At 44.6% G+C, this 27,275-nt stretch overlaps 1 protein-coding gene across 1 annotated transcript; it reads left to right on the forward strand.

The window, feature by feature from the left end:
• Positions 1–1,715: 1,715 nt before the first annotated feature.
• cemip2 (cell migration inducing hyaluronidase 2) lies at positions 1,716–26,961 on the forward strand. Its single transcript, XM_056418436.1, has 24 exons — positions 1,716–1,864; positions 4,614–4,989; positions 5,135–5,275; positions 5,929–6,496; positions 9,862–10,031; positions 10,893–11,084; positions 12,248–12,417; positions 13,685–13,897; positions 14,515–14,720; positions 16,111–16,180; positions 16,680–16,808; positions 18,327–18,415; positions 19,265–19,396; positions 20,390–20,425; positions 20,645–20,800; positions 21,899–22,076; positions 23,016–23,231; positions 23,330–23,541; positions 23,796–23,978; positions 24,134–24,353; positions 24,438–24,539; positions 24,633–24,778; positions 24,913–25,019; positions 25,302–26,961. The coding sequence occupies exons 2-24, from the start codon at positions 4,632–4,634 to the stop codon at positions 25,499–25,501; spliced, it is 4,194 nt and encodes a 1,397-aa protein (XP_056274411.1). The 5' UTR covers positions 1,716–1,864; positions 4,614–4,631; the 3' UTR covers positions 25,502–26,961.
• Positions 26,962–27,275: the final 314 nt, after the last annotated feature.

The following is a 27,275-nucleotide window of genomic DNA, read 5'->3' on the forward strand; positions in this document are numbered from 1 at the left end:
CCTGGTGTACAAGTCCTGCAGGGTGCGGAGTGTAGTTCCAATAGTGCGTTCAGCCGAACGCACTACTCTCTGCAGAGCCTTCCTGTCCTGAGCGGAGCAGTTGCCAAACCAGGCTGTGATGCTTCCTGTCAGGACGCTCTCTACAGCTCCAGAGTAGAAGGACTGAAGGATCCTCTGGGAAACTTTAAATTTCCTCAGCTGCCTGAGGTGGTAGAGGCGCTGCCTTGCCTTTCTCACCAGAGTGTCTGTGTTTGTTGACCATGTCAGATCCTCGGTGATGTGGACTCCCAGGTATTTATACCCGCTCACCCTCTCCACAGTAGTCCCGTTAATCCCCAGTGGTGAGTACGTCCTATCTGTGATGTATTCTATCTGTGCCTATAGACAAGCAGTCCAGACAAATTGGAATTATTTTTGCAGGGCTCTCCGAGTCAACAGAGGTACAAAAACAAACACACTATAATAATAATAATAATAACAGTAATAATAATAGAAATATGAAAAATATATTTAAAAAACATTGTACACACTGTACATAGTGTGGTAAAAGTATATACAGTATTAAGTACAGAAAGGTTATCAGACATGAGTGATGATAAGAATATTACAACTACTATAACAGGAACAACTATGTCTAAACAATTCTTACTTCCGAGGCTGTGGTTATGAAGATGATATACAGCCATGTCCTAATTATTTATTTTTTCTAGGAATTTGTGTTTTGTTTTTAACTCATTTTTTATTTAATTTTCAACAACGTAACAATATATATTTTCATACAGTCATTTCCAGCTGTATGTCTTGGTACACATGGTATCCAGGTACAGAGGACCACACAGAGAGAACAACACTGTCATGACCTGGAGTTTGTGTCGTCTCCCTGTGATTGGCTGCCCTGGCCCTGATTGTTTCCTTCTGTGTGATTGCTGGTCCCGCCCTCATTGTGTTCACCTGTGTCTCGTTCCCCGTTGTCCAATCACCTCTTCCTGCCTGTGTATGTAAACCCTGTTCGTCTCATTCCTAGTGTGGCTTCGTACTGTTTGGTCCGCGTTTTTGTCGTTCCTGTCTGGTCTGGTCTGTGATTTTTGTAATTAAATAGTTTGTGCAGTAATGTCGGCGTTTGGGTCCTCTCTTGCTGCGACAACCGTGACCACACATGACAAACACACATCGAATGGTGCTCACTCCATGAAAAGAAAAGAGGGTAATAGTGAACAGATTGCATAAAAGATCATTAAATATAAATTAATTAACATAATTGTCCACTCCTGAGTATGTTGTATGTGCTATGTATGCTTACAGAGAGGACTGTGTGCACAGAGTAAAAGAGAGCAGTTCAAGGAATTTGTGTATTTTAAACAAACTTACACACTCAAGAGTGAAACACAAATACTATACTTTGGATAAGGCTGTACATTATTTTGATGGGGAATAAAATGTCCAGAAGATGGAACACACCACTTTGCTGAATGAATAATGTGAAAAATCAAAATAAAACTGTGTCTCGTCTACGTTTTCTGAGGGTGGAGAAATGCGTTTTTTTTAAATGTTGAATCATGACTGGTGTCTAAAAAAATAAATAATCCTGACCCCGGATATGGCACCACGCCTCAAGTAGTGCCGCTAATCTTTATCATGTGTTCTTCTTACTCTCTCAGCGCCTCCTTGATTCTCCGACGGACTGTGAACGCATCATCACTTCCGCCCTCGCAAGCCGCGCCTGCTCTCCGTGGGACGGTGGGTGGCGGTGTGGTGGGGGGTGGCTGCCCGACGGACCGACGACAGCCCATCGGCAGAAACAACCACCATGTGAGGAAGAAGTCACCTTCATCAAGAGGGGGACACGGAAAGCCAACTCGAGAGGGTGAGGCCGCGTTTCCTTCGTCTCGCCGTTACCGGTGTTCCGGTTTTACAGGCGACCCCGTTAACCGGCGACTTTTCACGTATAGCTGTTTTCGCGAATGCCGCTTGGTTTAATTTAGTAAATGAAGTGTCAACCGCTCCCATATACTTAATAATATCTACTTATACACGTCAAACAACGTGATGTTCACGAGGGCGGCTACCGTGACGTTACGTGTTCTTTTCCGTATTTCCAACGGCTGCCTGTAACTACGGCAACAACGGACGCGTTGGTTCAAAGTCGCCAGTTAACACGGGCGCTTCTTTAACCGTAACACCGGGGTTTCAACGGCTTTTTTAACGGCTAATGGACCGCGCGGGAGAGGAGCAGCACAGCCAACGGTACCGACCGTCTCACGGCACACCGTGTGTCTGTCTGTCTGTCTGTCTGTCTGTCAGCCGGTGGGGGCGGAGAGGATCCACAGGGTTTTCTCGTGAAGAGTTTCTTCTTGCGTGTGTTAACTGGTAAAACGTGTCAATTAAAGCGTTTTGTGTGTGTGTCCTCGCTACCGGTTAAGAGCCGCGTGCCGCGCACGTTACGTCCCCCGGTACCGTATCAACGTGGAGAGAAGCCCCTTCAATGGACGTCTGCTTTAACATTTCTAAGTTAACTTATGTCACTTTTTACGTGTCTTTCTTCATGGCGACCCGCCGGTGACAGACTGCCCGGTGGCGGGGCTCTTCAAGCAAATAACGCCAACGCTGCAGTTTCTTTATCGTGGGGTGGAAGGAGTCACTTCGGGCTAAAACTAAAATAAACTAGAAATGGCACTCGGTACAGCGCATACCTTCGCATATCACAAGATTGGGCGTTGAATTATGAACATTTTGGCATTAGTTGCATGCCAATTGGATAAAAATTGACCGAGCTATGGTAAAAGATTTTGACCATTTCGTGACCTTGACCTTTGACCCGATCGATCCCAAAATCTAATCAAATGGTCCCCGGATAATAACCAATCATCCCACCAAATTTCATGCGATTCGGTTTAATACTTTTTGAGTTATGAGAGTAACACGCATACAAATACATAAAGACATGGCGATCGAAACATAACCCGCATTTTCAATGCGAAGGTAATAAATAATTCAACACGAGTCATGCAATCAAATCCTTTTTAACGCGTTTTCATTTCACCTCCATCCCAGTGCAGGTCGTGACTTCGCTGATGGGTTGGAGTTACTTTGGGGAGCACTGGCTGACTGTTTGTTACATGTGTCATCTTCCAAAGTACAGGCTGAGGAATCTGCAACGGTCTCTCCCACTCCCAGTGTTCCCCACAGCATCTGCTTGGTGTTATTCAGTAGCTCTGAAACAGGAAAATATGAGAGCGAGGGAGGAGATGAGTGATTCCCATGTCCATTATATGAAAGAACATGGACTCTGTGTGATGAGTGTCCAGACGTTGAGTCACACCAAGGGGATGAGGACACCGCTTCTTGTGCTGCGATAGGTCGGTTAGGACCGCCAGGGCCCTTTTTGATGGTGAGGAATGTGAATTAAAAACAATTTTAACTTCTATCTCAGACGACTGAGATGGAAGTTATAAAGCCTGATGCTTCGGGGATCGTCCCATCACAGGACTCACAGGAGAATAAGAGCATCAGAAGTAAGCGTAATAAGCCTTTCTTGATGACATTCCCGTTTAGGTAAATATTGGGAATTATCTGATAGAATCTTTAAAAGAATGGTTAAGAGGCAGTCATGGGACGATTCAGGGTGAAGTGGGGGGGGGGGGGGGGACTGCTGCGCTGGCCAGGCTTATATGGTGGCCTACGTACATGGCTGAGCCCTTGCTGAGCAGCACTTGATTGTACATCCCTTTGTTTATGAATTGAAGAGGTTCGTTGTGCTCCGGGCTCAAATGATGACTAATTGGCCAAGCGAGACAATGGTTTGTTGTGTGTCTGTGGATCGGCACAGGAGTGTGCGCGTCTGCTCGAGTGCGTGAGGCAACGACGGACACTCGGGTGATTTAAAGCCACGACGTCTTCGTTTTAAAGGAGCAGTTTTGCTCTTTGACAACCTCTCACGACTGGGTCCTTTATCGAGTCTTGTGGCCAGAAACTGTGAAAGTTTGACCTTGCTGACTCTGTGTTTCTGAAGCTCCGTCGTGGCCGCCGGACTGTCGTTCCAGAGGCGTGTTTGTGTAAAAGAAAAAGTGCTCTTGAAGCCTTTTTTTCCTGCAGTGTCATTTCCTTTCCCCTGCATGTGTGCAGGTGTGTCCACATGACCCTCCTGTGTCCAGATCATGCCGTGCCGCCTCCCCCGGTTGTGTGGAGTGAAGCGTCCTCTCTTCCCTCCCTGTGTAACTGGTGGCATCTGTTGCTGCTGCGTTAACACAGTCTGAGTGACGTTGAGACCGTAATCCAGAACCTCCTTTCCTTCTGTGGACGAGAGCGGCGGAGGTCACTCTGCCCGAGGAGGCGAACAGTTTACTCGTCTTTTTAAGACCCTGAAGATCCTGAAGTTGCTCAAGTTCAAAGCTTTACGGGTTATTACTTGTTTCCCCAGAATCATCCTGTTGGGTTCCTTCACCTGCGACGGTTTTTACTCTCTATATATCTCTTTTAGTGTCTTCTTCCTCTGTTTCTGGCTGCCGTCACAGAATGACTCTGCTCTTTCAACTTCAGACGTGACCTAGAAATCCGTCGGCAGTCGGTGTTTGCAGGTACTTCAAAACTCTTTAATCCAGATGTTTCTCTCTCAGGTAGCAGACACCTGTACCATGCCGGCGAGCGATGGCCCGAGCCGCTTCCCGGTCTTCGTGGCGCCGCGCCACGGCAACCACCAGAGGTCTCCGGGTTACGTCCCCGGGCGAGTGGCTCCGGTCCGCTCGCCGCCGCCCACCAAAGCGCCGCCGCCTCCGCCCGTGAAACCTCGCGGCCCCCCGCCCGTGAAACCTCGCGGCCCCCCGCCGACGCGGCGAGCCGCCTTCAACCTGTCGGAGGAGAACCAGCGCAGGGAGCGGGCGCAGCGCCTCCGGCAAAGGAAGAACACGCTGATCTGTTTCGGAGTGTCGACCGGGGCGTTCCTCCTCACCCTCATCCTCGTCTTCAGCCTCTCCGTCGGAGACGTGTTAGACGGTCAGTATTACGCATCGCTGATGATTCTCTATGTCTCTTTTCTCTTCTCAACTTGCTGCACGTGTGTCTTCTGTGTTTTGTGATATCCCTGTCGAATGAGAACGATGAGCTTCTGTAATCTGTCACTGATTGGTCGTGTCTGCAGAGAATTGTCCGGACCACAATCCGTCACTGAGTAGCTGGAAGCCGGGTCACCAACCAGACACGGCTGTCACTGTCAGGAGGGGACATCTGCTTCGCCTGGATGCTTCCGCCACCTTCCAGACACTAACCATCCAGTCAGGAGGTGAGCATGTCAACGGCACGCTTTGTTCAATGGCTTTTTGACTTGTAAAGTTGATTCACGTTGATCACATTTGAGAAGTGACATTGCTCAGCAGATAAAGTTCAGCTTATGGATGTAGAATACAGCACTATATATATATATATATATAATATTTATATTTATCCAGTGTTTCCCCTACTATTCTATCAGGGTGGCGGCCCGCCCCCCTGAAATCTCCGCCCGCCACCCTGTAATTTTCTCTATAGCGCCAAATTACAGCAGAAGTAATTTAAGGTCCTTCTCTTAAAGACATCTTTGTTCTTTTATCAAACTAAACAGTCGTCTGTTATTGATCGTCTCTACACAACAGCATGTCATTTCTGTCTCTACGTGTCGCGTTAACACTTCTCGGCTTTCCGTCTCGCGCGCCTCAGAGCTCCGATGCCGGCGTGTGTCACACAGGTGAGCACACTCCCACTAGCACCCGTCGACGCCGCTCGCCGTGGGTCCCTTTCCTATCTCAGGGGGGGGGGGGCATCGTGAAGGAGTCAAGCTTAGGGCACCAACATGGCGAGCAGCGGCACTAGTCCCGCCCCACTGAAGCTGTAAACCATGGGGAAACACTATATATATATATATATTTCTCACATTTCTTTTGTGCTGCTTTTTCACAGGTCGAGTAGTTTTCGCAGACAATGCCGACGGCTCCAAAAACATAACCGTGAGAACTCGTCACATCCTGATAGAAGACGGGGGAGCCCTTCACATCGGCGCTCCCAAATGTCGCTACCGCTCTCGCGCCACCATCGTCCTGGTGGGCCGCTCGGACGACGAGGCGTACCCCGAAGCGCCCGGCATGGGCCGCAAGTTCATCGGGGTCACGCGGGGCGGCACCCTGGAGCTCCACGGCACAGAGACAGTCTCCTGGTCGCTGCTCACCCGAAACGTCCCGGCGTCCGGCCTGACCGCGGGCGATTACGCCTTCCAGCGGAACTTCAGCAGAGGCATCAACCTGCGCGTCGTGGACCAGGACACGGCGGAGATGCTGTTCTCCGAGCGCTACGACACGCACGAGTCTCGCAACGACAGCCGCCGGCTCACCCGGCTGCTGCGCGCGCTGCCGGCGGGCCGCATCGTCACGCTGGCCGTCGGAGACTCTGCCGTCAAAAGCCTCCTGGAGGAAACCAAGAAGGCCATCGAAGAAAAGCTCGGCAGCAGATTTGTCTACGATCTCAAATACAGGTGAAGCCGATTTGTCAATACGGGTTAAAGTTCTGCACACTTGTGCGAGCGGTTTGTGCGTCGTGCCCCATGTTGCCGGCCCTTGGAGAGTCTGGTGGTTCTCCACGGTGTCTGTGCAAGTCTTTGGGAGTGTTCTGTTTGTTCTTGCTCTCCTGGAGCTGATAAGGATGTTTTTTTGTGTTTTTTCTTTTCTCCACTAACGTGAGATCCCTCACTTGCTTAGCATATACTAGCGTTCTGTATCCTGTTACTCTTCCCTGGAAAATGTCCTCTTTTTTAATGTATTTTTATTTTCCGATTTGTTATTTTCCTGCTAATTGTTCCTAGTTATTCCTCTTCCTGTTTTTATTACATCACACTCTTCCAGAAAAGGAAGCGCGTACCAGAGAATGTGGTGATGGTTAGTGTTTCCATGATTTGTAAAAAAACTTGGCAATACAAAATATTGAATCTGTCCTGCAAAGGGACAGATACTCAAGACAGATACTCAAGACATAGTGAAGACAGATAGTGAAGACAGATAGTGAAGACAGAAACTGAAGACAGAAACTGAAGACAGATACTGAAGACAGATACTGAAGACAGATACTGAAGACAGAAACTGAAGACAGATACTGAAGACAGAAACTGAAGACAGAAACTGAAGACAGATACTGAAGACAGATACTGAAGACAGAAACTGAAGACAGATAATGAAGACAGATAATGAAGACAGAAACTGAAGACAGAAACTGAAGACAGAAACTGAAGACAGAAACTGAAGACAGAAACTGAAGACAGATAATGAAGACAGATAATGAAGACAGATACTGAAGACAGAAACTGAAGACAGATAATGAAGACAGATAATGAAGACAGAAACTGAAGACAGAAACTGAAGACAGAAACTGAAGACAGAAACTGAAGACAGAAACTGAAGACAGAAACTGAAGACAGATACTGAAGACGGATAGTGAAGACGGATACTGAAGGCTTCACATGGGTTCATGCTTTCTTTAAGCTCATAAAGTGAGAACATTGGATTTTAACTTGACATGACATTAGCTCTTCTGTTCAGTGGCTGAGTTTAGCCCTAGGTCGACTAAATAAAACACAAGCTATGTCAGATTGTCCCGTGTCCCATTACGCAAGTCTTCAAACTAATCCCCTCAAATGAAACCGATGATTTAGCTCTTTGCATGTTCAGAGGTTCTTGTGCGGTTACCAATACGTTAATGGTGTGCCCTCTCTTATTCAACATTTATTGGAGTGGAGATTATTATCTTAGCTTTCTGTGGAAACGCACAGCACGCATTTATGAGCGAACACGCCGGTTAATGTCTCGTTAAAGTCACAGATTGTTCGGCTGAGGGGTTTTAGTCCGAGAGTTTAGTGGTAAAGGCGTATAACCTATAGGATTGAGCATAACGATTAAGTTTATGACGTGTTGGAGACAAACGTAGCTGGGGCATACAGGGAAACTAATTGGGCTCGTTTCATTTGTTATTTTATGTCGCTGCTGTAAAGTCATTCGTACCCGGGTTCCCCACAGCATGTTTAGTGAACCTCTTTATCTTTATAATCTCCAAATATCATGGAATAATAAATGTCTCTCAGGGTGTCAACCGTCCTTCCTGCCACATTTAAATGGTTGGCGCCTGCCTCAGTCTCTTATCTGTGTCTGAGGAGAGCGCTCGCTCACAAACACACGTCCACGCTGGTGTGCAGGGAATTCACTTCTTCCTCGCTTTAGCGGTTTCCAGTAAAGCGGAGAGCTTGTTACCATGCTGGTGTCCATCAGAACAAGGATGGGGCGAAAGGAAACTGAAACAACCAGCAATCAGAACAGCCACACACTGTAATGACACATCCTGCTTGTGTATCACAGTACGGTCATGGAAAACCTGGAAAAGTCATGGAAAAAACTTAAATCATAACAGTTTTGGATAAGTCATGGACATGTGTTATAATCACATGGTCATTTACGCAAAGTTTGAAATAATTAATATGTTTTTTAAAGAAAGACGCTCAAAATATCATTTTGATTAATTTCTTGTGAATTTCAATTATTCCCGACCATGGTTCTCCAAGGAATAGTTTGTTTTGTTTCTGTTTTACTGCAGGTCCATCATAGTGGCCAAATGGAGCTGGAGTGCTGAGTGTGGGGTTGTTTACTCGATGTGGAGCAGGCCAAGCCATGCCGAGTGTAGAAGAGACTTCTGCAGAGACGGCTTTCCTCTGGTCGATCACAAAGTTTAGACGTTCAGCGTTTTTCTTTTGGACGGCACCGAAAAAAGGGAAATAATTAATGCTTAAGAAGCTACGGACATGATGTTTTAAATTCAAGCTGCATGTCTCGTTTTACGTCATACGCCCAAATCCCTTTCCACACCCTCGCCCTCAAACTGCTGCGCTCAAATTATTTTTAAGCCTCCTTCATATTTTATCATTTAAAATCTAATCTAATAAGTCTGCAACGGGAGAGAAGGGAGGGCCGGAGCAAAAGTTAAACAAAAGCTGTTTTTGGACAACGTTTGGGATGTGGCACGTCCGCCTGTTACTCCTCCGAGCCAGATGAACACCCTTCCTGAAATCCTCTGCCCTTATTTATTTTATATAATCCCTTTAATTAGCGATTTATAAATTGTTTAACATGATGGTTTGGGCCATCTGTCACAAATAATGGGTCATGGGTTGGTGCAAAGTTATATTTTCATTTATAACTTTTAATTTGTATATTTCTAACAAAACTGCAAGACTATGGTTAAATAGGCTTCATGAACTAGCATTCACCTCTCAGCAAAACTGTAAGTAAACTAGAAATGGCACTCGGTAGAGCGCATACCTTCGCATATCAGAAGATTAGGCATTGAATTATGAACATTTTGGCATTAGTTGCCAATTGGATACAAATTGACCGCGCTATGGTAAAAAGAAGATTTTTACCTTTTCATGACGTTGACCTGATCGATCCCAAAATCTAATGAAATGGTCCCCGGATAATAACCAATCATCCCACCAAATTTCATGCGATTCGGTTTAATACTTTTTGAGTTATGCGAGTAACACGCATACAAATAAATAAATAAATAAATACACAGCGATCAAAACATTACCTTCTGCATTTTCAATGCGAAAGTAATAAATGTAAATGGTTATTTGTATATGTTTGTGAACATGCAAGTGTGAGCCACGTAAAGGATGAAATGAATGTTATCGTATTAAAGTGTTGATGAGTTCAATGTCATTTATTTCATCATCCAAAGATTGTATCTGGACTTTAAGGCTGAGATCCTGATCACTTTTCCTCCGATGAGGCTGTGGAACTCGTCTCTGTCCCGTCTGAACAGAACTCCCTCTCCTTTCTGTCTCTCTCCGCCGTCCAGAGAGGCGTGGGCGTTGGTCTCCGTCGTGGGCGGCGGGAACGCGTCCTGCTCGGAGGACGTCAGGGAACACGAGAACCACGAGACGGGAGGAAGGGCTGTGGCCCGACAGAACTTCACCACCGTGGACGGAGTGGGCTTCTCGGTCACCGCCTACAGCGAGTGGAAGAACGGTGAGGCACGGCGTCGATCTCAAAACCAGTTCAAACACGCACGGCTCAGTGTTGACATCACACAGCGTTCATTTGAGGGCTGTGATGACCCACACACAATGACACAAGGCATGAACAAAGTTTGATGCTTTTCATCTGTAGTTATTCACAGGCTTCTGCGGGTTGGAAGTGACATGCTTCTCCCGCTCTGAGGTGTGAAGGGTTTGGAGGAAGGTGACGGGTTGAGAAATGAGGTTCACCGCATGCCAACTGCTGCACCTGAGCATTAAGGACGTTCCTGTGCCTCAGTGGGTAGCCGTGGTTTTGTGGCCGTGTTGTAATTGTCCGTTTGTGGTTGGGGTGAGGCACGAACACACCCACTTCAGCTTCTTGTTCTTCCTTGAAGAGAGCATCCGTAACATTCTTTATGGCTAGGTACAATACATGTGTATTAACTAGAACGGGCACTCGGTAGAGCGCATACCTTCGCATATCACAAGATTGGGCATTGAATTATGAACATGTTGGCATTAGTTGCATGCCAATTGGATAGAAATTGACCGCGCTGTGGTAGAAAGAAGATTTTTACCTTTTCATGACCTTGACCTTTGACCCAATCAATCCCAAAATATAATCAAATGGCCCCCGGATAATAACCAATCATCCCACCAAATTTCATGCGATTCGGTTTAATACTTTTTGAGTTATGCGAGTAACAAACATACATATAAATAAATACACAGCGATTAAAACATTACCTTCCGCATTTTCAATGCGAAGGTAACAAGAATAAGACGGCCTCAGTATTCAGTTTCATACTATATTAGTGTCTTGTCCTCCATGTTTCATTTAAATGAAGTGCGATGCCCCCCTTTCTTTTAGGTTTCCCCATATCTGGCTTCCAGGTAGACGCTGTGGACCAGGTGGTGCTGAACCTGCAGGACAAAGTGCAGCAGACCTGGCAACCCGGGGATCAGATTGTCGTTGCCAGCACAGACTACTCCATGCACCAGGCTGAAGAGTTTACCTTGCTGCCCTGCTCTGACTGCCACAGCACGCAGGTCCGGATACAAGGTGAGGGAGAGTTCTGACAAGCAGAGTCTCAGTTTGCCGACATCAACCAAACTAGAAAACTCGCATCAAAACAATTTAGATTGATGAGTAGCAATATACATAAAAGTGGTGTGTTTATATATTGGGGAGACTGTCCCTTTTCTAATGAGCGGTTTGTAGTCTGAACTCAACTTTGTACTGCAGATATCATTTTGAAAAATGTGTTAAAGGACAATAAGCAAGGAATATATGTGGGAAGAAGAGTCGTATTTCATATTAGAAAGCTTGTTAGAAAACAATAATTTGTCATTATAGTCAATAATTTGCTTCTATTCCTGTAGTTGAGAAAGGTAGGTATGGTGATGTAATTGGAATACCTTTTAAAAGAGATTGCCAGCTTATGTTATTTTATTTATTGACCGTGTCTTATAATAACCTCAGTGGATTTAAAAACATCACTTCTGCTTCACAGCCGCCTTCCTCTGCTCCTCTCATGTCGTTCTCTTACAATCTTTTAGTTAGTTTTGTACATCTCCCTATCGGAGATGTATCCTAATCTCATTCCTCTGTTGACAACCAACTCCCTTCCTGAAGAGGATGCATGCCGAGATCTTGCGTAGCGGCCGTGAGGAAGGGCTGAACTACTGCTGTGCCTTATCATTGGCAGCTGCGCCCTGTGGGTATGGGTACTCTCTGAAGAGCAGATTATTAGTCTCTCATATGTATTTCATTAATTTTCTCTTATTTTGGTAGGCTGGTTTTGGGGCATGGGTCGTGGTTTATGTTCGAGTGCGTGCTGCTCGTCATACTTCCTGTGGTTAACAGTTGCAAACCCACCATATCCACAAATAAAACGCTGTAGTTTAACTTAAATGCCACTTCCTATTTATTTTAACATTGCACACTAAGCTGGTATTTCAGTGAAAAGGTCTGACCTGAGAAAGGCTTCACGAGAATTTGAAGCCAACGTTTTTTTTCTTCTGGTCTTCAGCCAAATTAAACAATTTCCTCTCGTGTTCATATTCTTTCCTGCTTGACTTGGATGAGATGCAATGCAGTGAGTAATTACCATTTGGAATCGTACCGAGCGACGACTTCCACCGTTTCCATGTTTCGAGCACCACATTTATCTCCATTGAAGTCCCTTTGTTGCACAATATGACCACGGAGTGTGTTCTCCTCAGGGAAGCCTCAGTTCAGCCACGTGGGAGAGGTCGTCGACGGGGTCGACATGCGGGCCGAGGTGGCGCTGCTCTCCAGGAACATTCTCATCTACGGAGAAATGGAAAACTCCTGCTACGGAAACAACGTGTGCCAGTTCTACAACCACGACACCTTCGGGGGCCACATTAAGGTGTGTGTGTGTGTGTGCGTGCATGTGTGAGTTTACAGCACAGGCTCTTCTTAAACTGTGCTTTATGTCTGTATTTGCTGACTCATGTGTCTGCATGTTTCAGTGAGAAACAACTTTCCATTCTCATCCAAGATCTTTGTGACTGCAGTAGTGTGTGTGTGTGTGTGTGTGTGTGTGTGTTCATACTGCAGAGACATCATACATTCTGTTTGGATGCGGTCCTAAATGAGAGGGGCTGTTCATGGTCCTAGTTCAGTTTATGCAACGCACAAACAATTCTCTCATTCCCATTCTCTTGTTTCTTTTCTTTCTCACCTCTCTTCATGACAGACTCATTCTTATATAGAAGACACACAGCACATCAATCTGAACGAACACTTCAGGTCAAACACGGTCGTGAATGGAGCTCCTCGTCACCTACATGTCACACAGGCAATGAGTTCACACTATTTGGGTTAATGATGGTCAGATTTAATACACTAATGGCAAATTACACAATAAGATTCCGTAAATTCATGTAACTGCCCCCCCCCCTTTGTGTTTGACAAAATAAACACACTTTTTTTATTTTATTATACATTAACTGTCCCCAACAAAAGCCCATTGACTTGTGTTACGCAACCTGCCTCTGAAGAGATTCCTCACAAGCCCTTAACTAGCAGACTTCTGCAACAGAGCCATAACACACACACACACACACACACACACACGTGGCACTCACCATTGCATATGTTTTACTCCCTCATCTCGACACAGATAAAACACGTGTGTGTGTGTGGAGGATTGGCCAATACTTCCTTAACAGGAACCAGATTGTGGATTATGCCATGCTCACTAAAAGACCTCATAGGGAGATTTGTACATCATATCTGTATTGGATTATTATTATTCATTCATGTTTAACTTCATTTGCTCTTCGGTCCATTGCTTGTTTTGCATGTTTGCATTTATGGTTAGCCTTTTATTAAGTACTTCTATAACTCCCATTACTTATTAATCAAGAGAAACATCAGTGGTTTTGGCACAGTTATACTTACTGGAGCATGATGTCAACAGAGCTACAGTTCATGTCCCGTGGGGAGAATTGTACATCTCAACCTATAATTGGACCAGAGTGGAGAGACAGTTTACTGTGGAGCCCAATAAGAACCTGGTGTTTTGACTTAAGCGGTGTATCATCGCTCATTCTTCTTACTGGCTACCTTTTCTCACGGCGACTTATCCTCCACGCTGGCCTCTCTTTTCCTCTTCTCTCTCTCACCGGTAGATCCTTGCTAACTTCTCGTCGGTGCATCTGTCCCACGTGGAGCTGAAGAACATGGGCCAACAGGCGGAGCGAGGCCACTACCCCCTCCACTTCCACATGTGCGGGGATGTGGACCAGAAGGGAGACTACAGGGAGCCCACCTACGTGGACGGACTCTCCATACACCACTCCTTCTCCCGCTGCCTCACCATCCACGCCACCAACGGCCTGCTGGTCAGTAAAGGATGCGCCATGAGGAAGTCTCTAATGTCTGCGAGGGCAGAAGAAAGACGGCTGCAAGAATGTGTGTGTGCGTGCGTGTGTGTGTGTGTGCCTGACCCTCTTCACGCTGGACGATAATGGATTCACTTTTGTCCTCGAGCCAATTGGATTGAAAGTATTCTTTCCTTCTGCAATGGAGGGAATGGAGTTGACTACATTTCGGATGACATTGTTTGACTTTCCATTCTTGCGCAATGGCCGCGTGAATCTTCTCGTGTATCTTCTTTGAGCTGTCTCGACGCCTCCCTTCTCAACAATAACTTTTAAAAAGTCCTTTTGTAGGAACTGATTTCAGGACGTTTGAGTGTTCAGAGGCGCACCGAGCAGTCGGACCGCGCTGCGTTGTCCTGAGAGTCGTTGCTGATTCCAAGATGGACTCGCGCACGTCGTTTCTCCTCGCTTGTTCCTCGCATTTCCTGCATTCTTCCATTTGGTGCAATCTACCTCTTCCTTGTAAAGGCTAAACTTGCTCTAAATCTGTATTTATTTTCCTCTTCTGTCAAGAATTATGCTCTAAAAATCCCGATTTGTCTCTTTCTCTTTTTTGGTATCTTGTTTCTTTGACCCAGGTGAAGAACACCATCGGCTACGACACGTTGGGTCACTGTTTCTTCCTGGAGGACGGGATCGAGCAGCGCAACACTTTCTACCACAACCTGGGCTTGCTGACTCGACCCGGGACTCTGCTGCCCACCGACCGCAACGACACCCTGTGCACCAGCATCAGGGACAACGTCTACAGCGGCTACACTCCCTCGCCCAGCACCGAGTGCAAGTAAGAGATGAGGAAAGTGACTGGGCGTCTCAGGCTGGAGACGCAGCGCAAAGGGACAAAAGACAATGCCAGTTTCTGCACCATGATCAAGAGCAGGGGTCCCCAGACTGTTTCCTGTGAGGGCCACATCACTGTTCCCTTCTCTGATGGGGGCGGGGTCAGTTTGTAACAGAAACAGTGAGACGATCACAGGGTGCCTAAATGTAAACATGTATTGTTTTCCAGAAAGCCACATAACCAAATATTAAAAACCCTTTCAGGGATCTTCACAAAAAAAAGTCAGGAAATAAATAACACTATTTATGAAATAAATAATAACCAAATACCGCTCTCTGGGTTCTTCACAGAAACAAAGTGTATTGAACATTAACTTCCTGTTCTTCTTACCAGGTAAAAGTTTAGCTTCGTTGTCAGATCAGAATCTCTGACTCGCATGCATTCTGAATCCATGTTTCTCTTACCTAACCTTTTCGCCATAATTCCGTTCTACTTGACAGCGGCTAGTCTAGGATCTGCGTGGCCAGACTGAAAAATAAATCATGATGCGTCTCTGGTATTGTTCAGGGGGCGGGGCCAAATGTGGAGGCAGGCCGTATCCGGCCCGCGGGCCTTAGTTTGGGGATCAAGAGCATCTTTCCCAATATTTGCAGTGTATTGCTCAGCAAACACTGCAAGTTGAGAACTCTGGATTACGACTTTATCGCTTCACAATACTGTTTTTAACGCAACAGATCCATGTTAAAGCTGCGTTTACTCGGTCGGTTCATAGATGAAATGCATATTCTATGAACTGTCAGCATGTACACGTGGAGGTTCATTTATTGCATTGAAGAGAAGAGGCTACTTTTGTTAGTATACCTTTTAATATACAATCCATCCACCAACAACAGTTGCAATACAAACACCCTGGGATCTTTTTAAGCACAAGACGATTGCTTAATTGCAATGACAGATGATAGTTAACGGCACTTGCCAAACCCTGACAGCTGTGAATAAGCCAAGTATCTTGATATCTGTATTTGAAAATATTCTAGATACTGACGACTGTCCAGTTGGGCCAAATGAACACAAATGATTTGTGCCACTTTTAAATCTTACTTAGAAGTAAGTCTCCTCTCAGAGTATGGTGACACTCACCAGGTCCCCCACACTGACACTTGACAGGGTCCATGTGAAAGAGATACTGCAGTTTGGTGTGAGTGTGTGAGAGAGAGAGAGATATTAGCAGGGTGGTTTTATCCATGCAATAACAACTTCTACTCACCACGGGATGTTTTTATGTCGTAACGAGACCCAGGAAGGTGCCTCTGTAACAGAATGAACATTTGTTTTGCTTGTGTTGTGTGTGTGTGTGTGTGTGTGTGTGTGTGTGTGTGGTTGTGTTATCCAGAGCAGTGTCAACATTCTGGATTTCCAACCCCAACAACAATCTCATCAGCAATGCAGCTGCTGGTTCTCAGGTAATAACATCGGAGTTATATAATGAAACATGAACATATTAATGCTCACTAAGAATTTACCCACCAGTAAAATGGGATTTAGGACAGGTTTAGAAAGGGGAACATTAACATGGGGAGATGACGCTCTTGGAGTTGAAGACTCGTCGCGTATCTTTTCAATTTTGGAACAAACCGTGTGGAGGTCCAGTGGGGAGGGCTGTGTACTAAATATTTGTGTGGGGGTATGCTTATGAAATTCAGGTTGTCTATCCATATCTATTGAACCGTCCACCTTTAATGAACCGTTGAGCTCATATGAACTTTATTCTTTCTGGAGGGCTTAACCCACGTGAAGTACTGTGTAACATCCGGCCCAGTTTCACATACTTGTGATGTATGTTTCTTTAATGCTCTGACTACAGATGATGCGCCTATGACCCCAGATAATGAAATTCCTGATGTTGCCAAGCTGTACCAAGAACATGATTTCTCCCCTCCTCTTTCTTCCTTCCTGCTCCAGGATGCTGGCATATGGTTTGTGTTCCACAGCGCTTCCACCGGAAGCTCTCATGGGCTGGTACCAGAGACCAAAGCAGAGCTCACTCCCCTGGGGATATTTTACAACAACCGCGTCCACTCCAACTTTAAGGTATCATCACACGAGATTATCAGTTGTTTTTATTTTATTATTGTCGTCTCCGTTCAGTTAGTGCTCTCGCTTCCATAAACAGCTCTCGCTTCCATAAACAGGGCAGCAGAGCAGTCGCCAAGCCTCTCGGTCTGTTCTCTCTCTGCATCTGAGTTTTATCGAAAAAAACAGATCATAACTTAATCAACAACAAGTTAATGCCTATGCACTTGATTCTTGAAAAAAGAGACACACATACACACACACAGAGACACACAGAGGAGTGTGTAGACTCTACAATAGCGCTCTGTTGTATAATGACAAGTCAGGCAGGTGAACTGTAAGTTCTTTGTTCCGCCCGACCACAGCCGCCTCTCTTCTCGAGGACGGAGCCCAGAGGTTTCAGAGTATTACCTTTCTTATACCTGAGGGACCAACTCTGAGCAGCTTTCCATGTACACACAGACATTTAATATGTTTCCTATCATTTATTTTACAATTTATTTTCTAAACCTACAAAACTAATCCATATGTTGTAGACTATGTAAATATACATTGCATGCTCATACACATGATACATTAATTACAGGAATTCTGTTTAGTGCCTTTCATAGTTTCCACAGTACCCTGCACAGCAGTGACTATTTAACTCAGTTAAATTTAGTACATTTATTATTGCCTCAGGTCCCACACTGTAAAATAAACCAGCCGTCAGTCCAACAGAAACACATCCACAGGATCTCTCATTTTAGTTTCAGGGGCCTTTCACACCTGTAGTTTGGACCATTTATTCCGTTACCACGGAAATAAATTCTACATGGTTGTACTTTAGTTCTGGTCCGGTTTCTGTTTACACGTTTTACAAACCAAAAGCAGTCGACGTGAAGACGGGCTGACTGGTGACTTATCGATTGAACAGTTCTGGCATTTGTCATTCTGCATAATCAGGACCGACGGGAGGAAATCCAATTCTGGTGCGGGACAGAAGTTCATGAGACTTTAATGCTTCTGATGTGTATCGTCATGTCCTCTCGGCCGCGAAGAGCTCACAAAGAAACAACTGATTATAACCATTATAGTAAACTGCAAATTCACGGCTCATTATTATGAATAAGGACTAACTGCTCAAGTGATTATTTTACAAAAGCACGGATACACGCATGAGGCTCATGTACAGTAATGATTCCGAGCTTATTTTGACGATTTATTAAGTAAATTTAAAAAAAAGTGTATCGGAGGTCCCAAAGTACAAAAGGGTCGGACACGGCTATTTCAACCATTTTTTGACCTATAATCGGGTAGCATGAACTTGCTTACACGGGTCGATTTACATGAATAGATTATAGCCTATACAAGTTATTATACAGATCAATTAAATTGCTTCCTAAAAGATTTTACAATCAGCAGATGGATTTATTCGTAAAACTACGAATAAATCCATCTGCTGATCGTAAAACCTGATGTCTGGTGTCGTAGGTTTCTTTAGGTCTGAAGGAAAACTTCTGCCGTTTTATTATAATCATATTTCCATCTTCCCAGGCTGGGCTGTTCATTGATAAAGGAGTGAAGACCACGAATGCTAGTGCTGCAGACCCCCGGGAATACCTGTGTCTGGAGAACGGTGCCAGGTGTGTGTGTGTGTGTACTAGCCTTTTACATTTTGAGGAAGTATACTATCACTCATTTGCAAAGTTTCAAAAGTTAGTAATAGTTTTTCTTGAAGGCTGTGCGTGTGCGTAAGTTGTGAGTGACCTACAACCGACGTGTATATCATACTTTACTGTACAGTGCACCAAGTGTTTATCTGTATCCTGTCAGGGGGATGAAGTGAGTGACCGTAGGCATCATAGCGTACAATTACGCTATGTAAATATCACAGTATTTGTTGTTTACTAATGTGTGAATTAAGTTATTTATGGCCATTGACAGGTAAAGATAGATGGCTTTACGCTCTGTTGCTGCATTTTAGTGGAAGGCCTGTCGGGTCTGTGTTGACAGAGAAAACAAGGCCTCACAGATACAGTTTCCACTCGCCGGCCCAAATACAGCCCTCGTGGACGGAAAATATCTTGCATGTCCACTGAGGCTGCTGGCTTCTCTCCTCTCTCTCTTTCTCTGTCTCTCCGTGTGTGTATGTTGAAATGTGTACTAAGTATTAATATTTAAAGAGGGATATTGATAGTTCCAAAGTATTCCCTCTGATTTATGTCCTCCACAGACCTTTTCGTCTCTCGACCCCTTCAGCTTAATATTTCCCCTCCACTAACACTTTGGTCCAAGACAAGGACCCAATAAATATTCTAGCAGCCAGAATGTTATAACATTAGAGGATATGGTATGTATACAGAGCATGAATACTCGTCTGAATTGAGTACCACCAAGGATATATACATATATATATATACAGATGGCTGTAGCTCTTGTCTCTGGTGTGTGGGTTATATAAAGAAACGCGTGTGTTTACGTGCGTTTGTCAGATTCCGACCTCACCAGGATGCCGACCCTAGCCGTCCGCGGGTGGCGGCGGTCATCGACACTCTGATCTCCTTCAAGAACAACGACTTGGGAGCGTGGATCCGGGGGGGCGATATCGTCATCAAGGACTCTGGGTGAGATGACTCATCGTCATCATGATGTGATTCATGCAAAGTCCTCACAAGCATGGAGTACTGGGGGGGAGAGTAAAACACAATGTCGTCATAAAAACCTGAACTGACATATTTATAATGCAATACAACGTGATCCCACCGCACTATTGTGAATGTTTATGATTTATTTTATTGTTTTTTACTATTTGACCCAACTTTATGTTCAAAGCTGGAAACCATTGATTGACGGATCAGTTTTTATTTTCTGCCGTAATTTTGAGCACACGTTAGGTTTCTCTTATTTTGTAGGAGGTCATGATTATATATAATCACTATATAAACCTATCCAGCTTTTGCATTCTGTTAGCTTGTAATAGTTTATTTTGATTCTGTGGTCTTGAGCTTTAAATTAATACATATAGAAAGATATTATAATAGGAAACATTAGGGAGAATATTGATATTGTTATGAATGTGTTATGAAGCATAGGGGGACTGTTTACTCTATGCAAATGTAAATGGAAATAATTAATGTGTGTTCATGAGAGTGAATGTTAGTTAGTATTTCAGATTGTGGAAGCCGGTTGAAGCCCGTGAAGTGACAATAACAGACGGGACTTTTATTGTGAAAATACATTTTTAGAGACTTGACCGGAAGTGACGTTTTGACCCGGGGGTCGTGACCTTTGACCTCTCCATTTTGATAGCAGACTTTTATCCAACAGGAAGGTGTTAGAGGCTGAACTACCTTTGAGAGGAGCTGATTGGCTGATTCTGGGACTAAGACTCTGGACTGGGGAAATATCGCTCTGATTGTTTGTTTACACTTCTTGACATTAAATAGTGTTAAACTTAATTCACGACATCCGGAGCCTGATGTCCATCATCTGCCAAGTGCCCAGTTTCAGTTCCTCTTATAATTCCTATCAATTAGGTCCATAACTGGTCAATACCATGCTCATCGATTAGTGACATACTATTATACGACTTATTCATTTGATCTTTCTCTGAACAGGTTTGCAGACAATGGTGTTGGACTGTCTTTCGCCAGGTGTGTATTTCTGAATCAGCCGCTGAGCAGATAGCAGACTCTTTCCTTTCACATCTCTTGACTGATCATTGAGTTTCATGCACTTTCTTCTCTTCTTTCATCCATTGAAAAGTATAAACATGAACAAATATTGTTCCTGCAAAGTCGTCAATATGTGCATGTTAACAAATGTATTAAATATACATTTCTTTATGTCTTTATCTCCTTCTCGTCCTCCAGTGATGGCAGCTACCCTAAGGATGAAGGGTCCAGCCAGGAGGTCACGCGGTCTCTGTTCGTGGGTGAAAGCCGAAACCGAGGAACCAACGGAGGGCAGAATAAATACTGGGGCTTAGGAGGTGCTGATGCTAAGATGAGGACACTACCGAGAAACAGGTGAGGGGGAGCAAACGGAGGAAGGGATGAGTTGATGAAAGGAGGGAAGATGTATGCGAGGAATTGAGGGAAAATCTGAAATAAACCAAGTTTTTGGAGGAGTTTGCAAAGAAAAATATGCCGGAAAAACAAACGTGAGAGAGACAGCAAGGCCACCAGGTAGCCGGACAGCCGGACAGCTGGACAGCGCAGGCTGCTCCAGCCGCTTTAAGCCGGAGACGTGCCTGTGAAAGGAAGTTCTGTGTTGACTTACCTCCCTCCTGTTATATTTCAGTTTACGAAGAACTGGTGGCAACACGTGTGGTTTTGAGAAAGGGATTACTCGTTGGAGCTTTTGATTACTTAACAGTAAGGAGAGGATTTGTTGGCGCATAGTTCCCATTCATTTCATCCAGATGTCCCCAATCTCTCCCATTATTTTTGAGCTTTTGATCTTTGGAAGGGAACATATTAAGATCTCACTATTAGTCTTGTCAAAAATCCATCTGGTTTGCCTTTCAATGAAAGCACTCACGGTGTTTCCTCACCGACGATGTTTTAAATCAGTCTTCCATTCGGAGAAGTCGTAGTCTCCATGCTGCATGTCTGAGTGAGTCGGCAATCCTAATGGGAGTTTTGAGTTTTATGTCCCCTCTGGTGCTCTCGTCTTTCTCTGTCATTATATTATACAAGAGTAGATAAACATAAACAAGCGACTGGCTAAGAGCCGCCTTCTTGCTCAAGAACTCGAGTTTATTCCAGTTTGTGACCACTGTGTTCAGCTTTGAAGACATTTTACAGGCTCCCTGACCGAGCTGTGACATCTGGCTCACAGTTGGGTCGGCTGTCGTCATCGTGATTATTGCCAGAGCTGTTGTCACTCTTTTTTTTTCATAATTAAGACATTTTTATTTTTTCTCCCAGCGAAAAGATAGTTCCACTAAAAGAGATGAACAATTTCGTTTAGAATTTAAAAAAACATTCCACATAGTTTCATTATTAGAAAATTAAAAACAAAATACAAAGTAATTGTTTGCTTGACTGAGGCAAAGTACAAAGGGTGTGTTTCATTTATTCACGCTGTCCTTTGTCCCGCCTCCTCCCCCCTCCCCTCTGAAGGACTTTCCCAATCCGAGGTTTCCAGATCTACGACGGTCCGGTGCGGCTGACTCAGAGTACGTTCCGGGGATTCATCCCCACGCCGGAGCGTTATACCAGCGCAGTTGGATTCAACTTGAAGAACACCTGGCAGCTCACCCCACAAAATAATCTGTCCCAGCTCAACTTTCACTCCACTGTGAGTAAAGATCCATTTCTCACATCCACGCACACTATTTGGTCACAGTTTAAATATTAGAATTACAAAGATAAATGCAGTGCACTACATGAACCTCTTAACTCTGAGGGTCAAAATAAAAGTTACTGTTGAGAGCCGTTATACTGGCATGCATATTAATTTTCCAGTAGAATGGCATGTTTACATTGTCATGCTTTTGTTTAGCCTATTATAGCTATGATAATAATAATGATAGCCAATGACTTAAGGTGCAAGTTTCACTCCCAAGTTGTTGTGTTTGACCTTGAGGTCATTGCCCATGTGACTCCTCTGATCTGGTTTACCAACATTGTATTTTAGTAATTTAAACAAAATTTTTTCCCTTCCTCTTTATCCTTCTTACTTTGTTGTGTTTTTGTTCCTGTTTTTGCAGATTTACTGCTGTTAAGAATACACTCGTTATGAACATAGTTATTTTCTACGTATTGTATGTGTCCATTGTCTTGGTACATTTGGTCCATGAGCTCCTGTTTGGTCTTCACCCCATTAATCATCCCCTCATATTAATTAGATCACAACTCAGATTAGAGTTGGCAGTTATTTAAAGCATTAATTTAAAAGAGACATTTCTTTTCCTTCTGTCTGGGTGGAGCTTGTGGAAAAACATTGTAAATCACTGATGCCATCTTGTGGTGAACAGTGCTCTGCTTTTATTTATATGTTACTAATTAAATACATTTAAAAGGTAAATATATACATTTGTGTTTATCTTCTACTTATTAAATCAGATAATTTAATTGTAAAACTCATCCTAGACATAAAGTAAACATTTCCAATTCCAGTAAATAGCCTCTGTGTCCTTAGCAAATATTTGACAAAGGTGTGGTGCTTAATAATAGCCTGATTTTATATAGTGCCAAAACAAATGTGCAAATAACACTTTGCACATCACATCCTCAGGTGGGTCTGCGGACGTTCTTCGGCCGCCCGGGTCAGTGGTTCGAAGAGAACGACCTGGACGGAGACAAAAACTCCATCTTCCACGACGTGGACGGGTCGGTGACGGGTTACACGGACGCCTACGTCGGCCGAGCAGACAACTACCTGATCCAACACCCGGGCTGTGTGTCTAAGGACCAGTGGAGTGGAGTGATATGCAGCGGCCGCTACTCCCAGGTACAGCATGGCCCCCAGTTCTCGTTGCTCTGGACCGCGAATGTAAAATGTGCACTCTACTTGACACTTGCGCTCCGCCACATCTTCTTCTCCTTCAGGTGTACATCCAGACCCAGGGATCCTCCAGCCTCCGGTTATCCATCAGCAGAGACGAATACCCCGCTGCTCCTCTGGTGCTGAGAGGTATCAGCAGCCAGGGGGCGCTGTCTCAGCAGTACCAGCCCATCCTGATGATGAGCAAGAGCTACACGATGCACTGGAGCGGGCCTGCACCCAGAGAGCTGGTCCTCTCGCTCATCAACTTCGACAAGTGAGTAACATGAGTGTGTGTGTGTGTGACTACGGCTTCTGCAAGTCACTAGATTTCTGTACTATTTTCAGATATAATGAGAATATATATATTTCCCTCTAAGAAAGCCATTAAAAAACAAGACTTGTGTTTATCACATAACTATTCTGAGCAGAAACACCTGATGTAATAAATCATTGTCATAACCTTCTTAATAGTTCTAAATGGTCTTTGTTTGACACTTTCTTTCTTTCTTCTTTCTCTCCCCCACTAAGGGATGACTGGGTGCTGGTGGGACTCTGTTACCCATCAGACACCATGTTTCAGATTATGGCCGACATCAACGACAGACAAAGCAACACCTTTGATGACCTCACAGATTACGGCACCGCGGTCTCCCTCGTGGAGTTGGAGAAGAGGCCGATGGAGAGGAAGTACTACTTTGACCAAACTGCTGGGTGAGAACAAACTCAAAGTCCAAACCTCTTGTCCAGTTTGCTCGAGAAGAAAGTGTGTGTTTAAAGTTTGACTTAAAATGTATTCCTGACTCAAAGGTCATCTTTCTCACACCGATTGCATCACACTTTAAATCAAACCGTTTCTTCTCACCCAGGTTGTTGTGGCTCTACCTTCGGGCCCGGCATGGCCGCGATGGGCACAGCTACTGTTCGGCAAAAGGCTGTGAAAGAGTGAAAGTGATGGCCACCACGTCCTCTAAGCAGACCTGTAACTGTACATCCAAGGCCTACCCCAAGTACCACAAGCCCCCCTCAGCAGTGGTCCCTATGCCGGCCCTCAATACTCAACCATGCAAAGGATGTGGTGCCAAACAGGTACGCGTTGCTACGTTCAAGATGATGTCTGTTGATCTGCATTAAAACACCGACCGCCATGGCTGACCGGCGTGTCGGTCTCAGCTTGTGTTTTCCAGTGAGCCGTGGACCTCCTACCTCCAGACGCAGGTCAAGTCTCTCAGCAGCAAAGAGCAGCAGAAAGGAGACAACAGCTCCTTCATTACTGTGAGCGCTCCGGTCCGAACGCTTCACCGCATCCACAACGTGAACTTGTGAATCGGGTTGAATTGAACCCTTTGGTTTCCTGCTGCCTGCCAGGTGAATGAGGTGACCATGCCCTTCTCACAGCCCGGGTACTTCCTGGTCTCGGTGGACGCCTGCTCTGGGAAAGTCACCAAGAAAACCTCATTTGCCAAGATGGACGCCAAGATGGAACAGTACCTGAAAACTGGAATACCAAATAGGTGAGCCAGGGAAAATCAGTCCACGCCGCTCACACAACAGCATCGGACACACAGTATCTGAGACCGGCGGCCCAGGAGGTGAGAGTTGTGCATCTTCTTGCCTCATTTACGGAAGTGTTTTGTTTCTTCCACAGGTCCATCGTGCTCATGGCCACACGAGGTCAACCAGAGGGCCTGGTTGCTGTCGCACCATATCTGGTCTCCTTTGGTATGACCAAGGCTGCAGATCTGCACAGTAAAGGTTAGTGACATTACATCACATGTCATTTAGCAGACGCTTTTATCCAAAGCGACTTACAATAAGTGCATTTCAACCTAGAGTACAAACTAAGAACAACAAGAATACAGGAAGTAACATTTCCTCAACATAGTCGAACTACAAAAGTACCATAAATCAGTGCCATTGAAGTGCAAATCTGTGTTTAATCCAGATAAGTGACAAGCATCCCACTCGCTTTTCCTTTCTTCGTCCGTCGAGTGATTGTGTTTCGGAGTAAAGTTTCTCTTTCTCATCCTCTCTCAGAAAGTCTGGCACTTTGGGGCTTCCAGGGCCGTTCCTCACCCCCTCCGTGGGTCTCGCTACAAGCCGGGCAGGGGGACGAGTTCCTGGGCCTGCAGGAGCGGTATGTGCCTCTGGGGTTGGAGGCGTACGGCTGCACGCCACCCGCAGCTCAGAGGCGCAAAGACCTGGAGCTCCTCAGAGTCGCCACGGGCCGACAGTGACCGTCGTGAACTCTAGAACTTGACTACCAGAACACTCTTGCACACAGATCCACACACACAACCAGCTGATGAATGTGAACTGCTGAACCTTTTAATTTATTAACAATGGCAATGGTGTTTACCAATTTCAAATGGAGAGATGGTATTTTATTTTGAATGGGGCGATTATTTCTGTGAATATTCTCGTTGTTCTGTGTGTGTGTGTGTAAGTCGGCCGTGGGCCATTCAGTCGATGCACTTTCCTTTTTTAAAGACACAACTTGCCTTATCAGTCAAAATGATCTAATGGAGCTTTATAATAACTCGGTTGTTTATCATGGAACGGAAAAAAACAAAAAACCCAAAGCAACTTTTAACTTTCAACCACCAAATCGTATTATTTATTATGTAGTAAATGAAAACCAATTTAATTGGATTGAATCTTAAAATTGAGCACAATCCATTTGATACACACAAGCCAAAAGGAAATTAGGAAAATAAATTGCATTGTGCCTGAAATGAGAAAATTAAACTAGCTCAGGTCAAAGGAAAATAATGAAAATACATGCAAGAATCACAAATTGACATTTTGAATGGACAAAAATGCCATTAAATAGATAAATTACTACCATGTAGGCCATTACTCTTCCTTTCTCCCAATCCTCACACATTTTTTTAGCTTTTTAGTTGATGTCTAACAGCTGAACCTTTAACTGGAAAACCTCTGATCTTCGTGCAGCTCTGAAACGCGACTAAGACTTTAGGCACCTTTTTGATGGATTCCTACATGGACTCACTGGATTATTTTTATCGCTTCTCAATGATGGTTTCTCAAGTGTTGTTCACAGGTGCAGCACAAATATAAATATATATTACATTTCTGTCTTTGTGTTCTCAAATGGAATTGAATGTTTGGCCTTTTTTCCGTCTGCCTCACTCACTTCCCGTTTGCATTGTTGCTGAACCCGTGTTCAGCAAAGGTGCCTTTTTAAAGTCAGTCGGCCGGCTGTTTTCAGATCATATAGCAGCTGTACGGTATACAGGTGTATAAAGTGTGTAATCTTTGAACGCTTTGGATGTGAGCAGGGCTCCCCCACTGAGCGACGCCGCCTATCTGACTGAGTCTGATCATGTGACACGGAGAGATCCTCTGGAGGTCAACGACCCCGCTGCCTTAACCACTCTGCTGTTAAACAGAGAGCGAAGGCTTCAGCCCTCGCCTTTTGCTCAACAGTCGCACAACCTGAGAGTTAATGATTTTAATTTGAGCTTTGTATATATGGTGTTGAATGTTATAACTCAAACTGTATATGGAATGGAAACGTCAACCTGTTGTGAATAGTGTCTGTCTTTACGGTGGGTTTTTTATTTTGTCAATTTCTAAGTCGTTTTCAAAAATGTAAGCCGATTCTTTCGATGTGTAAACTCAGCATTTGTCTATAAAATTGCCAATTAAATAAACATTTATACTTTGTGATGAACTGCGTTGCAAGTTTTGCTTCCTGCAGCAGCGAGGAGAGAACAGTATTTCAAAATAAGAGTCTCTGCTTTTTTGCTGATGTAGTTCTACAACGCCGCCGCTTGGGGGCAGCCGCGTGTTGTTGAGGAATGCACCTGCGTGGAAATTCCTACATTTCTCCCAGGACAATGTTTTTAAAGTATATCATTTATGAATTAAAATGTGTTTTATCTGATTTCTAGCCAGGTTATGTTTCAGTGCACGTCCCAAATCAAACCGTAGCCTGAACATATCGGTTCACTGTTGTCGCCTTTGAGACGCGAACACTGAGGGAGA

The sequence above is a fragment of the Pseudoliparis swirei genome, chromosome 7 (assembly GCF_029220125.1).
Source record: "Pseudoliparis swirei isolate HS2019 ecotype Mariana Trench chromosome 7, NWPU_hadal_v1, whole genome shotgun sequence".
NCBI classification, from domain to species: domain Eukaryota; kingdom Metazoa; phylum Chordata; class Actinopteri; order Perciformes; family Liparidae; genus Pseudoliparis; species Pseudoliparis swirei.